General features: G+C 37.3%; 2 protein-coding genes across 2 annotated transcripts; both read right to left on the reverse strand.

Moving 5' to 3' along the window:
* Nucleotides 1-9,853: 9,853 nt before the first annotated feature.
* On the reverse strand, nt 9,854-11,007 carry LOC130727551 (uncharacterized). The gene has a single exon (XM_057578707.1). The coding sequence runs from the start codon at nt 10,865-10,867 to the stop codon at nt 9,959-9,961; it is 909 nt and encodes a 302-aa protein (XP_057434690.1). The 5' UTR covers nt 10,868-11,007; the 3' UTR covers nt 9,854-9,958.
* A 1,275-nt stretch (nt 11,008-12,282) lies between these two features.
* Nucleotides 12,283-24,449, reverse strand: LOC130727550 (uncharacterized). The gene is made up of 12 exons (XM_057578706.1): nt 24,262-24,449; nt 23,898-24,025; nt 23,752-23,814; nt 23,262-23,383; nt 22,417-22,532; nt 21,529-22,330; nt 20,441-21,172; nt 19,704-19,925; nt 19,531-19,626; nt 19,195-19,389; nt 18,928-19,041; nt 12,283-12,744 (listed from the first exon to the last, which is right to left on the reverse strand). Exons 1-12 carry the CDS (start codon nt 24,360-24,362, stop codon nt 12,484-12,486), a joined length of 2,952 nt encoding a protein of 983 aa, XP_057434689.1. The 5' UTR covers nt 24,363-24,449; the 3' UTR covers nt 12,283-12,483.
* Nucleotides 24,450-25,023: the final 574 nt, after the last annotated feature.

Raw genomic sequence — 25,023 nt, forward strand, 5'->3', positions numbered from 1 at the left:
TTATAATTGCCTATAAAAAATAAAAAAAAACCGCCAGACACAAACACGCGATATTATAATGAAACGAACTATACCTTTTGGTTCAGTACTCCATTGATCAGAATGCATGCAAACACTGCAAATGCGCGCAGGCTCTGATCCAGCTTTCATATAATTTGGGTTTTTCTGTACTGTATCCCTATTGCGTCTCTTTTCTCTCATATTTTCATTCTAGTTACGAAAGATTAGTTGGTAGTTCTTTCTTTCTGCAGTCCAACAAGCTAATTATTTATTATTATTACAATTTTTTTTATTCATGCTCTTATTTAAATATTAAATTGTATAGGAAAATTGTTATAGCATCAATTCTTCCTAACAACAGATATATTAAAAAAGAAATTTAATTAAACGATATATTCACTCTCAATGGATCGTCACAAATGGAGTTGTTTATTTGCCTAGGTAGTATAACTTTATGTTTAAGCGCTAGTCAAGTTTAGGACCACATGAATTCAGAAAAATTATTTAATCGTACAATAACCTCTAGAAATTATCAATTTGAAAATAAATAAATGTAAAAGTTACTCCATATGGGAGTGGTATAACTAATTAATGAACCTACTATTTGTCATATTGAAAAATAATTATAGTAGATGTTTTTTCGGATAGTTTTCAAAATAATTTATGAGAAATCAATACTACTCCTTAGTCTGACTATTTGCCTTAGTGTGAAAAAACAAAAATGGCTAGTAATTTTCTTTTAAATTAATTTTTTTAAGTAAGAGAAATTACAGGGTGGGGGGATAATTTGTTAGACCAAATGACAACAGCATGGATAAAGAGCAGTTCAATTCCCCTTCTCATCTTGACGTGTGTGTACCTATTAATAGTATGCCAACCCTAACAACACAAATTTTCATGCCAGTGTAAGTTGGTATGCGTAGATACTCCCTCCGTTCCTAAATAACTGACACTTTAAGGTTGTTGCACAAGTATTAAGAAATAGCAATTAACGTTCTTGTTTTATTAAAATTACAATCTAACTTCCTACTATACCCTTTATCTCTTATATTAATTCTAACTTTTCAACTTTTTTACCACCAATAAATGAAGGTTTCTATTGATAAAGTATAATTAATGTTCTCTTGAACTTTGTAAAGTGGCAGATAATTAGGAACAAAATTTAGTTAGAAATAATGTCCGTTATTTAGGAACGGAGGGAGTATCAAGTTTATAATACTCCCTCCGTTCTAAAATAACTGACACTATTTCTAGTTGAATTTTGTTTTTAATTATTTGTCACTTTACAAAGTTTAAGAAAACATTAATTTTACTTTATCAATTGTACCCTCCATTTATTTGTGGTAGAAAAATTGAAAAGTTATAATTAATAAGAGAGATAAAGAGTATAATAAGTTAGATAGTAATTTTAATAAAACAAGAACATTAATTATTATTTTTTAATACTTGTTGTAATAATCTTAAAATCTCAGTTATACTTATATATAGGTACAGAGATAGTAATAACCTTGATGGTTGCTTTGCATTCCTTTGAAATAAAATTAGATCATTAACATTTAGTTTGATGTCAAAATAAAATAAATGTAAATGGCAAGATTTTATCCACAGCTTCAAGCACTTAAACCATGACAAGATCCGGCTTTCTTTCTTCTCACAAATTGTCGGTGGTGGAAACGAGAATGTGGGAAGGGTGAAAAAACTTTGTACTATAAAAGGCATAATGTTATTGGACATTGTAAACGGCTACAAACTCTAGCTAGCTTCATTGATGACAAGACCTTGGATGCAGAACTTCAGAAACGTTGTACTTCATTTATGATCATAATAATGTGTGTCTTTTACATAGTCCACTAGAATCTAGAGCACACCTTTCAGCCTTTTACGCTTCCTTCTCATACGAACACTATACTGTACATCCTGTGACCATTTTCTAGTACTCCCTCCGTTCCTGATCTTTTGTTGTTTTAAGTTTTGGTCTAAATTTCAAAACATTTGTTGTTTTACAAACCCAATGCATTTTTTTTCAATTTATTCCATGTATACCCTCATTTAATACTCTATCTCTCACCTACCACCTTTTATTTTCACCAATCAAAATCATAACAAGTTTTTTAACTAATAATTACTATTCTCTCTCTTCACTCTAACTCAACATTAAATAAGAGTGTTTATGTCAACAAATATTTCAATGATTCCACTCTTAAACAATGTGCATAACCTTAAACAACAAAAGATCAGGAACGAAAGGAAGTAATAATACACAAATTTCTGGCTCCAAATTTCCTGTTGGTTAAACTTGGAATACATATGCTGACCCCCTCCATTTTCAGTTACACATCCTCCTTTTTAGTCAATATAGGAGTTGACATGTAGAAGTGTTCAACCCACATGTCTTTAGAGTTTGAAAATTAAAGCCTTCCACTATACTATCGGTTCTAAATTCAGAATCAATTTTAAGGAGAAATTTTTATAAGTAGAAGTTTTAAAATTAATCAGAGAAAAGAGAATGGATTAGAGAAGCATGTATATGAGATTCTATAATTAAGTGTGTATTGGACAAGTGGCTCTAGATCTCTTTACTTTTCTCATTTCACGGAACCTGATATATAGTTGTTGTGTAATGCTTTCCCTTTTGGATAAATCTGAGCCTTACAGGTAATTTGCCTTGATTATATAATAGCTAGAATAGGCAATGTTCTTTAACTAAAAATGTGATCGCCAGAAAAGCCAGATTAATGTCCCAAAGTGGTGTGCTAGCTGTGTGTATTGCCCACTCAAGTTTCTTGGTTTTCTGTCAATATGGCTTATCTGCATTGCTACCAAGGCATGCCTCTTAATCCATTCCACTTTGCATGATCTTGGTGAGTTTTTCATCCATGACATTATGGGTTGTGCACGTACTTGTGCTTTCTTTTTATTTTGTCTAGTACCATTGAGGCGTATATTTTAGGTCTGGACTACTCAAAATTGAGTTGGATTGGAAGCTCATGAATGGTTGAGATGAGTTTTCAATTCCTTCTCACTTAGCTTTATATATGAAATTTTTAGGAACTTAGAGTACGTAGAGGGGAATATCCTCATTCTAGTTAGGAGGAGATGCCACCAATTCATGAAAAGTTAATTGGCTGCTTTTAACTACTAAAAGAAATTGTGCTTGCATACCCTTTAGTTTAATTTCCAGATTTTGAAGCTGGAAGTGGAAGTGGAAGAGAATATGCATATTAAAGCTAAGCCCTATATCTTTTTCCTCAAAAAAACTTCAGAGTGTCAAAGTTTTACCATCTTACTATTAACTTTTGTGTAGATAATAAATGAAAAATAAAATAAAATAAAATTAATGGTGAGATGATGAAACTTGACACTCTTAAATTTTTTTACACATGAAAGGATCCAAACCCGCGCAAATCTACTATGTGGGGTAATGGGCCAAAGGAAGTACTGCCTCACCTTTTTCCTCTTTTTTGCATAACCAGGTCATCTAATTAATTATTCATGTGAGTTACTTAACTTCATTATAATTGGATTAATGCTGAGTTACTAAAAAAATTAAATTGACTAAATTTTCTATTTATTTTTTTATAAATAATTCTATTGATTTATTCAATTAGCTTAGCTTGCTTTGCTGTTTAAGATATACTATAGCTTACCAATATAATCGACCCACCACAGCCATGGCCCATGGCCGTCGATCTTCTCCAGCTTCAAGCCAAACCCAAGTTTCTCTGACAAGAATCATGGCACGGCATTCTGGAAAATCGTTTGGTCTTGGCGCTGGCAACTATTTAACAGCGGGTAAAGAAACTGGTGGTGTATTTGATTTCAAAGAGGTTAATTCATTTCCATAGGAGTTCCATATATCGCACATATATAAGGTTTGGTCTCTGTCTAATGTTAGATATTGAAGGTGAAATTGATCAATTCTCAGTTCTTTCACCAGCGGAAAGAAAGGATATGTACATATATTATATTCCTCCACTTGATGTTGCCCTTGATAACTTTGATCAGTTTTATGTAAATATATAACAAAAATAGTTCAAGTGAACTAGTGAAGAACTTGGAGGCATTGCCTGGGGTTTTGGGTTGGATCTGGTGGTTGGTGGCCGGAATCTATAGTGGCGACCGAGGAGGAAGAGGGGAACATGATGGAGAGGAAGTGATTAAAAGTTAAAATTAACTTAAGCAAATAATCCACATGGACACCCTTCAACCCAGTAGACTTACCATATTAAGTGAGTGGGCAAAAACTAACTTATGTAAGCAAAGTGATTCATTTGATATTATTGCAAATTAAAAAACAAAAGGGACTAAAAATGTTGCAATTTTTTTATAGGGATATATTTATATTCACCCTTTATAAGGATTACAAATATATTTAAGCCAATAATTAATGAGTGGCTAACCGTAACAAATCGATCGCAAGTGTCACTATGATGTCGTGAGATGTCCAACAATTATTTTCGTTAATTACTTTTCAGATTTTTTATTGATAAGTAACTTTTTATAGTAATCTCCCTAGAGATTTTCGTTGAATTAATAATTTCTTTTAGGTTTTTATTGTTAAATTTTCTAAAATTAAATTTTAGAAAATGAATTTATATTTAAAAATAATATCGTAAAAGTAATTTAAAATTTTGGGGTTTTCATATGAGATTTACTGTGAAATCACAAATGTATATGTATGTGTGGTGGTTCATGCAGTATATATTTGATTTTCTTTTAGCAATGTATTAGTTTTTATTATTGCATAAGAAATAGTAAGTTCATCGAAAGAGCTAACCCCTTAGCAATGTGGTATTTTTGACTCAAATGAGTTCCTCTCTTCAACAGGTAGAGGAGGATGTTGGTGGTAGTGACAGAGATGCTCGCAGCTGAGGCAAAAACGGTTACAACACGGCGACAGAGACATCAAGGGATGGAGGCAAGGGCATCCACTGCAGTGGAGGAAATTAGTGGTGGCCATAAATAAGGGAGAGAATCCATACTAAAAAAAGGAGGAAAACTTATTTATTAGGAAGCAAAACCCCCATAATGTGGAAGAGAAGCCACGTATTATGAGAGAAACATACCTCAATTGAGGAGAAGCCTCCACAGAGGATGTGTTATAGCCCCGGAAGAAAAGGAGGGCCTAGAGGGTGTGGCGGGCTGGTGGCTACTTGAAAGAAGAAAACCACCCTCTGCTAGGATTTTTAAGTGAAATTGAAACTTTATTTGGTCTCTTGAAAAGAGAAGGAAAAAGAAAGATAATGGATCAAATTTTACATATTATCTGCAAATTATACATTTACTATATTATCCTTTACAATTTCATTCTATTTAATTTTCTAGATGTATTTGTAATAGAAGTCAATCAATGCAAGATTAGGCATTGTTGATTTATTTATTGATTGTAGTAATTTCAACTTTTTTGACATTTTCCATGTATTTTCAAAAAAAATCCATTTTATTTTTTATTTTTTTCTAAACCCATGAGCCAACCGGCCAACTCACGACAGACTGAATCCGGTTCAATTTTCCATAAATTTAAATATCGCTAAACCTTACTCCATCAATTTCTAATTATAAGACCTAGCTTCACATTGTTCATGTTCCTAAACATAAGACCTTTTACAATAATTCAACGAAAAGTATTGTACTCTTCCATATATACCCCTTACATTGATTGTGTGTTTATTCATTTACAAAATTTTATTTACCACCTACCATTAGGGATGGCAGAGAAGCCCGAACCCATGGGCACCCGACCCGACCCGATTTCTTGGGTGAAAACCCGAGTTAAATGGGTTCGGGTTCGGGTTCGGGTTTTACCCGATCACTTTCGGGTTCGGGTTTGGGTTTGGCCAAACCCGCACCCGAACCCTACCCGAACCCGGATCTGTATAAGTGAAACCTAAGTATTCTGCTTGTGCAATACAATATATGCAGCATCTTGCATATTAATTTAACAGTAACATGACAATTACAATGTTACATTACATAATATAGCTCTCTTCACAGTCTTTTTCAGGTCGGGTTTCCGAGTTCAACTGTTTGTTTGAGGTTGTGTGCGGGTGTGGGTACGGGTCGGGTGAACCCGAAACCCAATGGGTTCGGGTGTGGGTTTAAGTTCACCACCCATTTCGGGTTCGGGTGCGGGTGCGGGTGTGGGTTTTTGATTTTGGGTTTGGGTTTGGCAAAACCCGCACCCTACCCGACCCATTGCCATCCCTACCTACCATTAATGTAATGATTATTAGTGAGAGATAATGACAAGGGTAATATGGAAGAATGTATGCATTTTTTTAAAACCAATACACTAATTAAACACATTTAGTACTTCTTAAAAAACACAATTTTTTGTATTAAGTCTAGAGCATCTACATCCATCATATATACTCACTAAAATATCTACACTTCATTTCTTACAATTCTCTATAATATCACATCATCTACACCATTTTACTAACTTTTTACTCTAACCCAATAACTCTTAAAAATTTCTATAGTGGATCCCACCATCAACACATCACATTTATATATTTTATTATTTATTTCCATTTTAATTAATTGTAAGTGTTTGTAATAAATACAAGCTCACTTTTCAAGTCTAGTGTAGAGTATATATTCCCACATACTCATTTTTGTCATGTTGGAATTGAATATGTACTTCAATGGTAATAGATACTCATATGAGTATATATTTAACATTAGATACTACAATTGGATATGCTTTTATAATTAGTAACGGAGGAATTAGCTACTTTATTCAAGTGAAAGTGACAACCAAAACACCATCACTTTCAACAAACCTTATTTTTCTACCACCATTATTTCACTTTACTCAACCAAACTTCAAAATGAAACAAGAACTTAATCTTGTATCAATGGAGATCAAGAATCACACTCTCCCTCAACTATCATGACACCTTCCCAATAACGTGCTAGAGCAGAGGCATGGTTAGTTCAACTTCATCAATCAATTGAGGAGAAAGCCCCACCATGCTATTCACTACAAGAAAACAGTCTGACCGCCAAATCAGCTACTAAATGTGTAAAATCAGTCCCTAAAACATTTAGTTATCGGTGACAATTTGGATGCTGGAATTAAAAAAATTGTGTAGATAAGTAAAGCATAGTATTAATCAGCAACCCAACCTGTAACGAATAATGTGATGATATGAGCATAAATTAATTAATTTGTTCATTAATTCCATTACATATCGTTTCATACCCATCTACGTAATTAACTCAAACATAAAAAGTTGTACTATATATTTTGATTAGCATGGCCACACCCAGGAGCGTATCCATGAATTTTTTGCTGCAGGGGTTGAAATGAAAGACTAAAAATTGTCATTGAATATTGCATCAATTAATATAAAAGTTGATTTGAATACAACTCCTCGATCGTTCTTTATTAATACTAAATTTACTAATTATTGCATTAACTATGATTTTTCAGCAATTTCTCTACAACTAATACATTTTTGAGAAGATCATCTTCACAACTTTCGTTGTAGAAAAAGATCATTATAGATACTATTGAAATAGGAAGTTCCAAAACAAGACATAGCAATCTAGTTGAAAGACAAAAAGATCGTTATAAAGTAGACATTTTTCCTAAATTGAGATCTCGGGAAACATCTGAATGATAATGTCTTAACTGAAATGACAAATTTCTTTCATAGTTGTAAGGACTGACAAATATCATTGACTCCTAATATTTCTTTCGTCACATTTAACATAAAAGCAAATTCAAAACTCAACAACTTTTAAGAAGTTGCTCTTGTATCTCTTCGTTGAGAAGTATTAAATGCAATAATGCATTCTCATTTATATTTTCAAGAATCATAGCAATTTCACTAAATAAGGTTATCAAACTTGTTATTAATTTAAAATGAGAATTTCATCAAAATTCACCAGGACGTCGTTGTAAAGTATCAATTTGTGATAATTAAGGGATGAGATTAAAATTCTACAACAAAACAACGACAAAACTTTGCAGGGGTCGCAATAGGAATACAAACAAAAACTACATAAATACCTATAGTCGGTGAAGAAATTAAAATTCTTGTGGGGGTCATGGCCCTTGCCAACCCCTCCCTAGTTACGCCCTTGGTCACACCTAAGTAGTGAAGCTTAATATTTGCTTTGAGATCACCCTATATGCCTAGCTTTAACTATAATAGTAGCTGTGGAGGGTGACCACATTGGTGATGGTGATGACTCAGGGCATGAATTAATTGTTAGGGACAACTAGCTGGTTTGATAATGGGAGTTCCATAAGTGGATGGATGCATATATATGATAATGCTAGCTGCTTTGGTGGGTGCTTCTATCAAAGCTTTGATGGGAAACCAGAAATAATAGAACAAAATGATGAAGGTTATTTTATGTACCAAATAATATTCCCTTATATCAACAAAGAAGAATATTTATTTTCTTTTAGTCCTGTCAATTTACAAAAAATAAATAAGATGTGGTACCGTTTCTTTATCTTTTCCTTCTCAAAAGAAAAAAAGTTATTCTTACTTCATAGCCCCAAAGAATAATTTAAGCCAATATATATCTCTGTTAGAGAGAAGAGGGAAGCATTAACTTGCAATTTGTAAGAGATTCATTACTTACTCAGGTAACAATTTGTAAGAGATATATATCTTAATTAACTAAATAATACTATATAACTAATAAAATCTTAACATGTAAACTAGATTTACTCACAAGAGATTTATTTACCTGCGTGCATGTTTGAAAAAACAAAGGTAAGACTGTACCAAACAGAGTATACCACGTACTGTAGAGGGTTAAAAAAAGCCATGTGTAACTAAAGACGGTTCAGGAAATGGAGCCATCACTCTGCTGCACCATTATTATTCTCCAAATCTGACAAATTTCCTACAGGAACAAACTCACATTTTCAGCAATTTCTGAAACTCAACCCCACTCCACGTGAATCTGACAAACTCAATTTCAGGAAATAGAAATATGATTTTATTTTATATATATTCCCTTAATTTGAAATATTAATGTAACACAAGGTAATAATGTTTAACATTAATTGGAAATCACCTTAACCCAGATATTTCATGAAATATATCGCAAGAATAGAGTATATCTGCATATGCATATTAATTAAACTCGTATAAAAGAATCACTGAATTAAATAATTAATTACCAAGAAGCATATAAAAGATATTGACATGAACAAGGAAAACTGGATTCCCTAAAGTTTTATTTAATTTCAGTTTGGGAATTGTTGAATTAAAGCTTTCAATCCAAGAGGAATGGTCTGCCCAAACATGGAAGGGATGAGTTTGCCTTGTCGTATGCACTGCTTTTTCATTAAAGCCTAAAAAGTAAAAAACCAGTTTTCATTTTTCAAAATATCATAGGGGAAAGCCTTTTATTTTACACATTATATTTTTTTTTATACCATATAGGCTTTGTTTGCAATTTCACCGTTGATAACAATGATTAATTTTTTCAAAGCCGTGCTCACCCAAAGCCGTTCGCCACAAATTAATCTTTTGTTACACTTAAGTAAGCTGGATCATCTCTTGTTAGTTGATCCACAGACACTGAACTTGTAGTCAATTAATTAACTCTTTAATTATTATTTTTATAATATTTAATTATAACTATTTCAGAACAGAAATTCATGAGGCTAAATCCCTTGAGATTCTGAAATATATAAAGTTTGTAAATATCGTCTCATAAATCATTCTTCATATACACTTATCAATGATCGAACTTACTCTAAATTAGTAAATATTTAAGAAACTTAACTTGTGCTGGTTTTAGTATTACTTTTGAAAGATTTGAAATGATATAGCTCTTACAAAAGTAATTGAACTCTTTTTATTTATTTCTATATATAGGATAAAAAGCAAATATTAATTAATTAATTAGCAAATTAATAACAAGGATGATAATTAATGATGATTATTCTACATTTACAAGCAAAACAAGCTAAGCTAATTAATTAAGCTAGGTGGTGGTGTAGCAGTGTCTTCAATAATTGCCCACCCTTCCTCTTCCCTCTCGCGCTACACTCCCCTTGCAGTGCCAGCTCTACCGCACGCGCCACCTCCTCTGGCGGCGCCGTCATATGCTCCGCCACCGCTCCTCCGTATATCACCGCCAGCACCCCGATGGCGTACTCCTTCCCACGCGCCCCAGTCTTGCCCATCATTGTTACCATCACCGGTACGGCAAGAGCGTGGGCCCTCACCGCCTCCGCCCCCTCCGCCACAGTGCACATCAGCTCCAGCGCCGCGAGTGCCCTCTCTGCCGGTGGACCTTCCAGCTCCGGTGCTGACTCCACGACGGCGCCGACGGCCCCGGCCTCGACGGCGACGCGGCGGTTGGTGTCGGAGAGGCAGAGGGCGAAGAGGATCTTGGTGGCGGAGTTGAGGTTGGTGATGAGGTGGGTCATGAGGGTGGGGGGACACGGCGGCTGGTCCTGCGGCGGGTTGGGGACGAGGGAGCGTTCTAGAAGGTGGAGGGCGGCGGTGGGATCGGTGCTGAGCTGGAGCTCCGAGACGTGGAAGAGTTCTTGGAGGTTGGGGATGGTGATAGTGATGGTGGAAGGTGAAGGTGAAGGTGGAGGAGGGGGTGTAGTACTGTCATTTTGTGTGGTGGTGGTGTTGGGGGTGGTGGGGAGAGAGAACCTCCACTGTGTGAAGCTGGTGGTGGAAGAAGAGGAAGAGGTGGAGGATTCACATTGATCTGAAGGTTTGATTAATGGAGGAGGTGGGGTTGTGAGAGGGAGTGGTGGGGTGTGAGTGGCGGTGGCGGTGGGGCTGAGGACGGTTTGAGCGCAGTGGCGGAAGAAGGCACAAGAAAAGAGTGGGGTCTTGAGTTTTGGTTGATGATGGTGGTGGCTTTTCATGGTGGATGTTGGAGGAGTTGAGAGTGAAGTGATAGTGTTGTTGTGTGAATGTGATATTGTAGCTGCTACTATGTATGGTTGTTGTTTGTAATGGTAAAAGTGAAGTAGCTACTACGACAGTGAGCAGAAGAAAACAGTGCTGGTATTAGACAGTACACGTTGAAGTTGTGCAGTACGACATGGTTCTTGCTTTCTGTCACCTTCGTCAAAAACAATAGAAAGAGGTCAATTCCACGTGGCATCCTGTCCTCGTTTTACCTCATATGAAAAATCGGATAGATAACACATGCTTCAAATTTACTTTCAACTGGTTACCAAGAAGAAATTTAGACAAGAAAGATTATAATAGAAAGAAGAGTAGATGTAATACATGATGTATATAATATGATAAGAATCGAGAAATAGAGTGAAAAGTTAGGTGTTTGGTTTGTGTTCGTACACCGGTGGAGTAATTTCTCAAGGTCCATTTACCCATTTAGTATGAATCACTGTAAAACTAGTCAAACTCTAGGCCACCTAGTTCAACCCACCATCATAGGTTGAAGGGGAAATATGACTTATTCCACATTAGCGATGAAGAGCGTGGACAACAGCAAGCGTGTACGGAAGAGAGTGTAGTGGAGGCGAGTGCGTATAGAAGGAGAGCGCGACGGAGAAGCATGTAAGAACTTTCAACTTCGCAGAACACCTCTTCAACTTTATGGGTTTGTAAGGTGAAGTGAGGCCGAAGGAAGATGGCTCTAGAGTGGAGTTCGTGCCTCGCGGTGACAAAGCAAGGAGATCCTGATTGTTCGGTAGCTAGAGCCTCAAGCTTTTTGGGCATTTAGGGCATGAAGGCTTATTTTTTTGAAACTTTTAGGGCATGAAGGTTGAGATTGAGCTAGCTTAGGCCTAATAAATTCTATCACAACACATCCCCTCCAATATTAACTTGTAAGCACGGTCGTGCACAATTTGGGCTTGGGATTAAAAAAAAAACTAACTGTTATTCCCATAACAAATTCATTGATATAACCATGTGACAAACTTATCTCTCCCTAGTTACAAAAAGATTTGACTATGAGTATTGACCAAAATATTGGAATGGAACAAATTTATCGGCATGTTAAATTATCAAAGTAATCAAATTTAGCTTGGGCTGACGATCCTTGATGAGCCGCCGGGCTATGTGGTTCCTTTGCTGGCGGAGGACAACTGGGGCACTTGGCATCGTCGCTGCTAGTTTCCTTTTCTTTTTTTTAAGCTCTTATGTACCGAAAAAAAAGCTTGGTAACTTAGCTGGAAAGGAAAATCATCAGAAAAGAGGGTGTAAAATTTTCTTCTAACTCGTTTCAAGTGTAAATGAGTCAGTGTTATTAGATAAGGAGAAAATATTTCATCAAATGCAGCCAACAGTACCTAATACACAATGCAACTGGCCTCAAAAGTCTGATTCTCAATTTACAAAATGATTAAATGATTAAAATTTTAAGATCCTCCATTTAACCCCAAACGATGGAATGTAATGGAATTTTACATTACGTTCGTAATTCAAGCTACATGAACAAAGAAAACTGACACAAACCTACTTAATCCTTCAAAACTAAAGAAATTACAGGGCAAAAATGGATGACAGATCATCTCCATTTTTCTTCTAGATCTTTCCTCTCGGATAATACCCAAGTGGCAAATATTGCTGCTACAAGTGCTACGATTGTTAGTAGTAGTAGAGCATAGCTGAAATCTTCTGTTAGTGAATCGTAAGTCCTAGAAGGAGCAATCTGGGTAAAAAATAGATCTACTCCATAGGCAAAGACAAGTGATGTAGACTCCAGTTTGGCAGGCACTGTTACTATACCTCGGAGACCTTCCACTTTTAGGGAATGTGTGATGTAGGACTGCAGAGATTCAAAAAGAATGAGTATGAATTTCATGTCAAGTACTACAAATCTACAATAAGCTCAAAGACCAGCATTGTTCTAAGTTGTTCATAAATGCTAATCTCACTAATATGTATTTGCTCAAGCATTAGTTTCGAAAATGTCCATCTTATAATTCGTTTTAGGTCTAGATAAACATTGAACTAGATATTATTCATTACTAGTTATATGGTCCTCCAACCTTGTACAAAGCTAGGCTATTCAACAAACAACTTGTGGTAGTAATTGGTATACAACTGTTACTGGTATTCGAATTCGAGAGACCAGTACTCTCCCCAAATTTCCCCTCTCTCAGCTATTTATAGCCTCTCCTCACTCACTCCCTGTTAGGTTAGAAGAAACAACAAGATGATACTTAGAGGGAAGAATGGAATAAACTGCAATTGTATTAGCAGAAAAGGAATTGCAGAGATAACAGAGAATAGAAAAAGTGTTGATAAAGGCTATTATCAACCCCAAAAAGCACTATGGCTTCCCTCTCACTAGTGAGTCTAGTTCTCTCTCTATAACAGAAAATAAAGATCAATGATGATGATTCCTCACTCTACTCTCTCCCCCTTATATCATAACTAACTTAATATTCTCCTCCTCAAATATCTGCCAGCTCAGTCTCTTGTAGAACCTTCCCACGCTTCCTCTTGTAAACTCTCCAAACCTTGGGCTTCTTATTGTTCACATCAAGGCCCACATCCTCGCTATCATCAAGGCCTGCTTCATCACTCAGGTTTCTAACAATTCCACCCCCCCTTAGTTACAGCCTTGTCCTCAAGGCTAAAATCTGGAAATTGGCCTCGAATAAAGGCATCATCTTCCCAAGTAACATCATCAGCAGACTTGTTCTTCCACTGGATTAGACTTTGGGGCACTGAGATCCCTCCTTGAATGATAGTCCTGGTACCAATAACCTGCTCTGGGTAAACTTCATCCTCAAGGTTGAGCTCCAGCTCCTTGGGGAGTTCCCCTTGCACTGAATAATTCCCAATGGCTTTCTTCAGCAAAGATACATGAAATACAGGATGTATCCTTGACTGAGCAGGTAGCTGAAGCTTGTAAGAAACCTCCCCTACTTGTTCGATGATCTGGAAAGGTCCATAAAAACGTGCAGCTAACTTAGGATTAATCCTCCTTGCCACTGAATGTTGCCTATGGGGTCGTAGCTTGAGAAAAACCCATTCTCCAACCTCAAAGTGAACCTCCCTTCTTTTCTTGTCTGCATACTTTTTCATCTGCTGTTGGGCCCTCAACAAATGAGCCTTCAACTGATTCAGGGCCTCATCCCGGTCACACAGCTCCATAGCCACAGCAGCAACCTTAGTCTCATTGCTCAGAAAACGAAGAATACTTGGTGGCTGCCTACCATAAACCACCTCAAAAGGGGTCTTCCCAATGGACACATGATAAGTAGTATTGTACCAGAATTCAGCCCATGGTATCCAATGAGACCATGTCTTAGGCTGTTCAGAAGCAAAACAGCGCAAATAACTCTCTAAGCATCGGTTAGTGACTTCAGTTTGTCCATCCGTTTCTGGATGGTAGGCTGAACTCATCCTCAATTGAGTACCCTGCAGCTTGAACAGCTCCATCCAAAAGTGACTTACAAATAGAGGGTCCCTATCACTAATGAGAGACAAAGGAATCCCATGCAGTCTGACAACCTCTCGCACAAATAACTCAGCCACTGATTTGGCAGTGTAAGGATGCTTCAGCAATAGAAAATGACTGTACTTGGATAGTCTGTCCACTACTACAAGCACTGCCTCAAACCCCTTAGACTTAGGTAATCCGGTGATAAAGTCTAATGACAGATCCTCCCAAATTGCATTTGGGATTGGCAAAGGTTGAAGGAGTCCTCCGGGAGAAGTGGCTGCATACTTCTGCCTTTGGCAGATGTCACAAGCTCTAACAAAATCTCTTACCCTTTTTTGCATTCCTGGCCAATATAGATTAGCCGCCAGCCTCTTGTAGGTTCTAAGAAACCCAGAATGCCCTCCCGTAGGTGTTTCATGAAATTCCTGCAGCAGTAAAGGTATGGACGGTGAATTAGAAGATAGCACCAATCGTCCTTGGTAAAATAAGATGCCTTGTTGGATGGTGAACCCTGGTTTAGCTTCAGGATCCCTCGTGACTGCCTCCACTGTTTTCTGCAGATTAGCATCTTGTCTAACTTCCTGTAGCAGCTTCTCCCCATCCAACCAAGAGGGGTAAGATAACATAGCAGCCAATTCCACATCACCATGGCATCGTGACAAAGCATCAGCAGCCTTGTTCTCCATACCTGGTTTATATTTTACTTCAAATTGATAACCCAAAAGTTTGGCCAACCAACACTGTTGATCAGGAGAAGTCACCCGTTGCTGCAGGAAATGTTTCAAACTCTTATGATCAGTATAGACCACAAAAGGTTTTCCTAAGAGGTAATGTCTCCAGTGTTGAATTGCAAGCACCAAAGCCATCAATTCTTTTTCATACACAGATTTGGACAGATTCCCATCAGATAAAGCTTTGCTGAAATAGGCTATTGGCTGCCTCTTCTGCATCAGAACAGCACCAATACCTCTCCCTGCAGCATCACATTCTACCTCAAAAGCCTTAGCAAAGTTAGGTAACACTAGCACAGGAGGAGTTGTCATAATCTGCTTGAGTAGATTAAATGCATCCAAGGCTTCTTTTCCCCATACAAAGTTGTTTTTCTTGGTCAATTCCGTAAGAGGTTTAGCAATCTTCCCATAATCCTTCACAAACTTTCTATAATACCCTGTAAGCCCCAAGAAACCACGAACTCCTTTAACAGTCTTAGGCTCGGGCCACTCCAAAACACATTGGATTTTGCCAGGGTCTACTGCCACACCTTCCCCAGAGATGATATGGCCAAGATAATCAATCTGACGACAGCAAAACATGCATTTTGCCTTGTTAGCCACAAAGCAATGTTGTTCCAGAACTGATAACACTATCTTCAAATGCCCCAAATGCTCAGTTTCAGTTTTGCTGTAAATTAGAATATCGTCAAAGAATACCAACACAAAACTTCTGAGAAAAGGCCTGAAAATGTCATTCATCGTGGCTTGGAAAGTGGCAGGTGCGTTCATTAATCCAAAAGGCATCACAAGATACTCATAATGTCCATTATGAGTTCGAAAAGCGGTTTTCTGGATATCATCTTCATGAACACGAATTTGATGGTAACCAGCCTTCAAGTCCAGTTTAGAAAAAACTGTAGCTCCATACAACTCATCCAACAATTCATCTACAATGGGAATGGGGTACTTATCTGGGATTGTAGCTTTATTCAGCGCCCTATAGTCCACACACATCCTCCATGAGCCATCTTTCTTTTTAACTAAGATGACAGGGCTTGAGAAAGCACTCATGCTAGGCCTGATTATCCCTGCGGCTAACAACTCTGTCACTTGCCTTTCAATCTCTTCTTTTTGATGGTGAGGGTATCTATATGGCCTCACATTTACAGGACCATGTTCTGGAAGTAACTTGATCTGATGCACCTGGCTTCTTACACGAGGTAGAGAGATTGTTTCTTGAAATACTTGTGAAAACTGGCTGAGTAAATTAGCCAATTCCTCATGTCCTGTAGTTGCTTGGGCAGACTTCTCAATTCCATGATGAATCCACCTCCAGTCTTCATCTCCTCTTCTATGCTTGTCCTCGAGGAAAGAGTGGAGGCAACTTTGCATCACTTGGTTATTACCCTGGCCCTGCAGATTGATCAATCTCCCTTCATACAAAAATTGCATCGAAAGGTCTTTCCAATCTGACAACACCTTCCCCAGAGTTTTCAACCAAGATACTCCCAACACAACATCTAACCCTCCTAAGTCCAACACCAGAGCATCCACCACAAAGAGTTGAGGTCCCAAATCAATTCCGACCCCTTCACAAATTCCTTGAGAAAATACCTTATGACCATCACCCAACTTGATTTTCTTCGCTGCACGAGCCACCGGCAGTCCTAGAGCTGTCGTGACCTCTGGCGAAATGAAGTTGTGACTAGCCCCACTGTCGATTAGAACCACCACATCGATGCTGTCAATTTTCCCAGAAATCTTCATCGTGTGGCAATCTCCCATCGTTCCCAGCACTCCCATCATAGTTAACTTGCACTCAGCCTCAATTTCCTCTTCATCCCCCTCAATTTCAGTGGCCTCGAGAGCTATGATTTCTCCCTCTTCGTTCAATCCCTCATCGTCACCCAAAATCAGAACCCGCATCGAGCGTTCGGGACACTTGTGAAGAGTGGGATGATACTTTCCTCCACACTTGAAGCACAACCCCTTTGCTCTCCGATCTGCGATTACATCGCTCTGGATGCCTCGAACCCCTTTCCAGCGATCAGGCGACGAGGTTTGGGTGGTGTTTTCTCCCTTTCTACCTGAAGAGCTCAACGCTGGCGTCGAAATTGAGTTCGACCCAGTCGAACCCGAGAAACCCATTTTCTGGGTCGGGTTGCTCCAACTCGTGGTAGATCGGGTAAAAGGTTTGGGCTGCAACCCACTGGACTTGACTCGGCCCATGCGATTCTTCCCATAGCTTCGAGTTCCGTCGTCGTCTTCCTCCTTCAACTCATCTTCAACATCCTTAGCCATCCTCATCAGCTGCATTCGATTCTGGGGATTCAAGGTTCTTACCCGTCGTCGGATTTTTTGCTTCAATCCACTCATGAAGTAACCTAGATACTGCTCCTCGGGTAAACGACCCACTTGGGATGAAAGCAGCTCAAATGCTTCCACAAAAGCCTCCACCGATCCGGTTTGACGGAGCGTAGATAACTCCTCAAACGGATTCTCCAGTCGCCTTCCTCCATACCTCGCAATCAAAGCCTTCTTCAATTTCTCCCAGGAAAGGTCATCCTCTGTTTCCAGCAACAAATTGAACCAGTGGATTGTGGAACCTTCCATGCTCAATCGAGACAGCTTCACTCGCATCTCATCAGGAGTGTTTTGCACGTCAAAATAGATTTATGCGCGCGTAATCCACGCCACGGGGTCCTCACCTTCAAACACCGGAAGTTTTACCTTCTTACCAGCAAGACGAGACTCGCTCTGCGATGATTCAACAACAGAGGTCTCACCTTCCTGAGTCGCTCCCTTCTGGCTTATCTGCTTGCTGAGTTCGGTTAAAACCAAGCTCTGTTGTTGCAGCTGTATAGCAAGTTCTTGCAACGTGGTGGTCACGTTCCCCATCTGTGCCTCCAATGCATCAATTCGATCTCCCATTCTGAGTCTCGTTAGCATCTACGTTCACTGGTTACCGCGACGTATTGATCCGGTAGGTCGGACCAATTGTTAGGTTAGAAGAAACAACAAGATGATACTTAGAGGGAAGAATGGAATAAACTGCAATTGTATTAGCAGAAAAGGAATTGCAGAGATAACAGAGAATAGAAAAAGTGTTGATAAAGGCTATTATCAACCCCAAAAAGCACTATGGCTTCCCTCTCACTAGTGAGTCTAGTTCTCTCTCTATAACAGAAAATAAAGATCAATGATGATGATTCCTCACTCTACTCTCTCCCCCTTATATCATAACTAACTTAATATTCTCCTCCTCAAATATCTGCCAGCTCAGTCTCTTGTAGAACCTTCCCACGCTTCCTCTTGTAAACTCTCCAAACCTTGGGCTTCTTATTGTTCACATCAAGGCCCACATCCTCGCTATCATCAAGGCCTGCTTCATCACTCAGGTTTCTAACACTCCCTAACCAACTCAATAACTGATTAAGTGTTATGCTAACTAACTCTAATCAGGAATTACCTATCAACTTGTACACTGCAAACATTGTGTCTATTTATCTGCTTAGCCTCTAACTGTCTTAGGGATAAAGACTACAGCCCCTCAACTGTTCACCTTTTTTTGTCATCCAGAATAAGTCCCCTAGCCTCTCCCCTCTTCTCATCTTACTCCATATATTAATATTTACAATGAAAAAAGAAAGAAAATTATAAACTTGTAGACAAATTCGAAAATACATTATGTTGAGAATTCAAGCACCATATAGCATGAAGCCATGAGTGTCCCCCTAGTTAAGTTTCTTATTTCCATAATATAAAAAATTTCAATTAGAAGAAACAAGGATTTTCTTTTAGGCCTATATGGACCAAGGGGAAATTTTAGAGACAACTATACCTGTGGAATGATTGGTAGTGAATCTGTAAGAGGAATAATTCCTTCTTCCTTCTCAGCTTGTGAGGGATTAAGTGTGCGCCGGGGATCCAAAAAACGTTTGTCAACAGCTAAAACCTGCACAAATAACCAGTTGACATGCCATAATGTAAGCAGACCGTCACATTTCATCTAAGAAAAAAATGAAACAAGAGAAAAAAACCAGTTTTTTTTTTAATCTCAAGTTCTCATTTAACAGAACAAAAATTCAGTACTGCAAATATATCCAACCTGATCACCAATTGTTCCAATAAGAAGCTGCTTAGAGGTTATACCCTTGGCGGTTGAAGTCACTTCTATTGCTTTCACAGAATGGGTAAAAAAGTATGATTGCGATTTTGTTACGACTTCTGGTCGATAATAAGAAGAGATGGGCGATGTAAGATTATGCTTCCCGAGAACAAACTTCCAAATCTCCTTATTATCCTGTGCATTATATTCAAAGGATTATCATATTGGAATGAACATGTACCAGTATACAAAAAAAATGTACCTAAAAAAACATCAACATAGACCCAAAGAAAAAGAAGGATTGTTAAATGAAGATACACAAGTTGACTGACATACCGCCCGAGACTGATCATAGACCTCGACAACTGACATCTCATATCTGTGTGCTCTGAGATTAAAATAGTGGTAGACAACCCAGTTTTCACTAAATACCTGTACAAGTGATATTCATGTATGAGAGTCAAATTCATGTTATGGACAATTCAAATGAGAAAGTAGCTCAAACTTACGGCGTGAACAGGACCCTGGCAACCATGATGAGCCATGCGATGCAATATGCGACCAGTCACAGTATCGATGATATAGATGACCAAAGATGCCTCCTCTGGGGTTGATGTTCTGATTTCCCCACTGGCTTTAGGTGCTACATTTGCAACAAAAAGTATATTCTTTGATATATACTTGTACATGACATCGTAGTCAGTCATAACTTTGGCTTGAGTATGCACAACCTAGATGAAAAGGAGAGTAGCAAGTTTAGGAAGATAAGAAGCAAGGAAATGACCAGCATTTGAAAAAAAGTAGTGACTATGAAGTATGAACACATGAGAAAACTAGTCATTGTCATATTAATTGTGATAATTTTGTACATGTTCAAAGATTACTAAAGATATAACTCGTATGACCCTGGAATAACTAGGCATAATGATTTGAGAGCATACTTGGACATTAAGATTGACAAAGATTACTATAGATGAGTATTGAGTACTATTGGTAGATAAAAAAAATTATTAGTAAAATTTCGCTCAAAAATGAGTATTCACTCTTTAGTGTATTGATTAATATTAAAACCACCACAACAGAAGGCAACCAGACAAGTTAGATATATATTCATAACAAGAAATCAGGAATTTAAACTGTACAAGCTTATGTACCTCAGATAAGAAATATACTTTGAAAACATATGAAGGTAATGACAGACAAAAAAAAATTAATTCAGAAACCTTAATGCCGAAGGGCACCGTACCTCATTAGGTTTTCTTGTCACTGTTGCAATAATCTTTTCTGATTCAGATGGGAACACAATTGTCCATAAGTCCCTAAATACAAAGCAGTATTCATCCACAACGTCATGAATACAATTCGTCTTCAAGGCATGACCTCTAATAACACCATTATCAGCCTCAACTGAGTACCAGTATACATTTGAAAACTCACGTTTTAAAATGTCAAAAGCCTCGGGAGTTCTTGGGTATAAATATGCCCGTTGGTTAGTATCTATAAGTAGATGCAAACGCTGTTCAGTTGAATCAGTATAAGGCAGAGGAATAACTTGAGCAACAGTATGAGCAAGGCTCAAAGAGTTGAGTTCCTTCCCAGTGTATGCATCAATGAAAGAAAGAACAGCTGGTGCGGTCAAACTTGGTCCACATCGCCCAACTACAAGAATAGATGGATTTTCATCTAATGCATGATGGTGCGGAACCTGCCACTGATAAATGTTAAGCCCAACTGGACGCTCACACGCCTCTGACTTACGCAGATTACGAAGAAGAATAGACCAAACTACACGTCCATCTCCAGTGTGCAAAGCAAAAACTTTTCCTGCCTTTGTAAGTACTATAAGCAACTTACGAAAACCATTATGATCACGAGTCATTTTGCTTTTTTCAGAACTCCTCAACCTCAGCGCTTGAATAGCTACTACATCCTCAGCGCTTGCAATCATTAATGTTCCTTTGAGCTTCAGCACATGTCCCTTCAATAATAAATCATTGCATAAAAATCCGCTGTTGAAGCAGTAGGTAGTGATATTCACATAAAATTCCTAATCCCTAATCATAAAAATAACAGAATACATACACACACACATAGCTGTGTATTAAGTGAGAGTCTGGAGGAGTTAAACTTTATGACCATATAGCTATTGGATGGTCAAGATCGTTTCACTTAAATACTATATGGACCATTCATTTATGTTGTATGATCAAGATTAATTGTTCTTCTTCCATGAAAGCATGCTCTCGCCAAATATTCATGTGTGTATTAATGATTAGATGTTTCTAAGTAAAATTATGCAAGGTAATGTCCTAATTAAACATATCAAGGGCATACCTGAAGCCATTCAAAGAGGTTGTGTTCCACTTTTGCCACAGATACACCTTCCTTCTCCACAGGCAGTTCTGATGTCGTTACATCTACAACTGATGCAAGGCCATCCTCTCTACTCCAGACAATTTCCCCTTGTTGCACCAATAATAGTGAATGATCCTCCATTACCATTAGTGCTCTAAATCCATGAGATCTATCTGTCCTCACATAATTGTTTATAAAAATCTTATCAATATTTCCTCTTTGATGGTCTATTACTATGTTTTCCTTAATCACATCACTATTCCAATCATTAACATCCTTTACAGAGAGTTGAATTTTGTTGTCTCCATATTGAACAAAAGCAAATGCATGTTGATCCTCTGAAATTGACAAAGCATCACTAAAAGCTGCTGCATTATTAATGTTGTCCACCACCACCAACTCACCCTCACTTGTCACTTTAACTAAAAGAACATGGGAATTGATTTTTAATGCAAACAATCCTAGAAGCCTAGATGGTAATATTACTGCCTGTCCAGATGAATCCTTGATGAGGTCTGAAATATGCTTCTGGTTGTAGCTAACCTCTCCATTCTTGATGTTCAATGTTACAATCTTTGACTTCGTATCATCCAATATCACAAAATTATCACCTGAGACCGGTAATAATTCCCCAAAAGTACTACAGGGAAGTGCTGCATGACTATTCTTTAACAACTCTCCATTCTTAGCATCCAATCCATAAACATGAAACTTTGAAGAACCATCAAAACCAGCTAGATAGAACACATCAGGAGACTGAATAACTTGGCTAATCTCAATGCTGCAATTATGATGAAGATAACAACATTAGCAGCACTATCATGCTTCAAAAAGAATATTTGGCTCACCAAACTCAAACTTCCATACCTTTCACCTGCGAAATCTTTCTTCCAAATAACTTCACCATCTATGCCAGAAACAGCATGGAGACACCCTTTTCCAAAAACAAGGATCAAATCATCCTTGTCGGCTCTCAAATTCTTCTGCAAAAGAGTAAAAAAAGTAGTTAACTGCATATGTATGGAAAATACTCACGCACTCTCAGGTTCAGCTACAGTTAAATAAACTAAGGCCAAATGCAGGTTCAAGACAGTAAAAGGAGACAAGACACTGTAGGTTCATAAGAGAGTGACAACAAAAAGTACCAAAGGATGAGAATTAGGTCCATGAGGAAATTTCAATGGATATGAGCCATGGCACCAAAAATATTGTTAATGAATAGATGGTACAGTAGAATTCAACATCATTAGGATTTTTCACATAACCTATTTTTAAGAACAAAATATCAGATAACCAATACATCAATAAAATCTCAATAAATTTAACAAACTGTTCAGAAAAGATAGCAAATTATACTGAACTCTCTTTTTCAGTTTTCGTTTAGGGGGGTTATATAGTTCAAGTAAGCCTATTGGTGAAGTTGACCGTAAATATAGAATCATTTATGTTTTGTTAAAAAAAATATTCATGTGAAAAAGGATGGGAAAATACAGAGTATACAAGAGTAATTACATTTGACTCTATGCATGAAAGTCCTTGAGTCCTTTTAACCTCTCTGGAAGATGTTGCAGCCTTTATTTTTATCAAATACAGTATTCTCTCACCTTTTTAACTTTCATACTTTATTCAATAAAAAGCCACATATCATATCATATTTCACATATATCTAACAAGAAAATTGAAATCTTGGCACCTTAAAAAATATCACTTACTGGAATGTGTAATATTGACTTTGATGTTTTTGAACCCTGAAGGGAAGACTCCCAAACCATCTGTCCATCAGGTAGGTTCCATGCTCTCAATATACTTCCATCAGAGGAAAGAGTAATGACATCTGAAACATTAAAATGCACACTTAAAAGTTTATAACTAAAATAAGCTAAATACTTAACCATATCCCAATGCTGAAAAACAGTTCACTAACAGTTCATATCCCAACGGGACAACAAAAACACAAAATATTATTGACTTCCACTACGCATATTACCAAATGAGATACTTGGTTAAAAACACTTGAAAGTGGAAAAGTAGGTCTAATTTGCAGCTAAAATATTCTTCCCTTACGACGAGATGTTTTTTTAATGATTTACTATAAACTACAGTATAAATTTTCTGCAGTACAATAAACACTAGACAGTGCGATGCATGGTTCTACAAGAATAATAAATACCAAACAATCACAGGTTAGCCATAATATATTACATTTTCCCAGGGCAATATCAATTCCATCAATAACATCATTGGTCCCAAGAACATGCCTCCAAACTGCAAGCAACAAAACACAGATCAGCACTTTCCAATTCAAAGCTACATATACAAATTGTGGAAACTAAACAAGTGAGACTTACAAATCTCTCCGTGACGAAGGTCGAGGGAAGCCACGACATTCTCTTGAGTGGAAACTAAAACACGCTTTCGCCCAGTCTTCTGAGTATGAAACACAGCATGCTTCACTTTCCCAATGTACTGTTGGTGCCTACAATTAGTAACCAAACACACTCAGCAATCACAAATATTCAAAACGCATCAGAATTCAGAGTTTTCGATGCCGATTCATCTCAACAATGATATACAAGTTCAATCAATCAATCAACAAGTCAATTAAACTCTAGATTAGAATGAGAAGGAACGTGCGAACGAATTGAATTTGAGTGAAAATTGAGATGAAAACGAATCGAATAAGGTTTGACGAAGAAGAGTGAGTGAACTGACCAATCGACGAGGCCAACTTGATCTTCGTAAAGAGAAGAGCTGAGATTGGTGAACGAGAGAAAGAGAAGGAGGAGGAGGAGGAGGAAAACCCTAATCGCCATGGCTATGGTGATTTACGGATCTGAAGAGTGAGGGAGTGAGGAAGAGGTTCAAATATCGATAATTAATTTGTTGAGTATGAATGTATGATTCACGATCCAATACGTTCTTTAAACAAAGAAAAAAATAAAAAGCCGGCTTCTCTCCCTAAACGCAAACGCAGGTTTTCAATTTCAATTAAGTGTTTGTTTGGAAAACCCATTCAAGATCAACGTTTGGTCCCGATCCACATTTACAGAAGTAAGAAATAGTTGCTTTTGGATTTCTGGATCCACGTTTGACCTCTCCAAATTTGAAACCAAACACACACTAAGCTATGCATGTATGCATACAATTTAACTATGGTTCATTGAGTTAATTTAAATAAATATTTGTTGATAAGTTTATCTTAAGAAAATAACACTTTTTTGGTACAAAGAAAAGAACATTTTTACCGTCAAAAAAATATCTTGAATTTTTTTAAATATATTTTATTTTTTGGTGCATTTTAAATATATTTTATTGGTACCACATATATCTTTCAAAGAATATTATAAGTTTTATATTTAAAAAAACATATATCATTACTTTAAGGTATTTTCTTTTTGGAACCGCATATATCTTGTGTTGTTTTTTTAAACTTAAATAGTATAATATAAATTAAGCGGTAGAGAAGTCAAAACA

The sequence above is a fragment of the Lotus japonicus genome, chromosome 1, assembly GCF_012489685.1.
Source record: "Lotus japonicus ecotype B-129 chromosome 1, LjGifu_v1.2".
In the NCBI taxonomy this organism is placed as follows: domain Eukaryota; kingdom Viridiplantae; phylum Streptophyta; class Magnoliopsida; order Fabales; family Fabaceae; genus Lotus; species Lotus japonicus.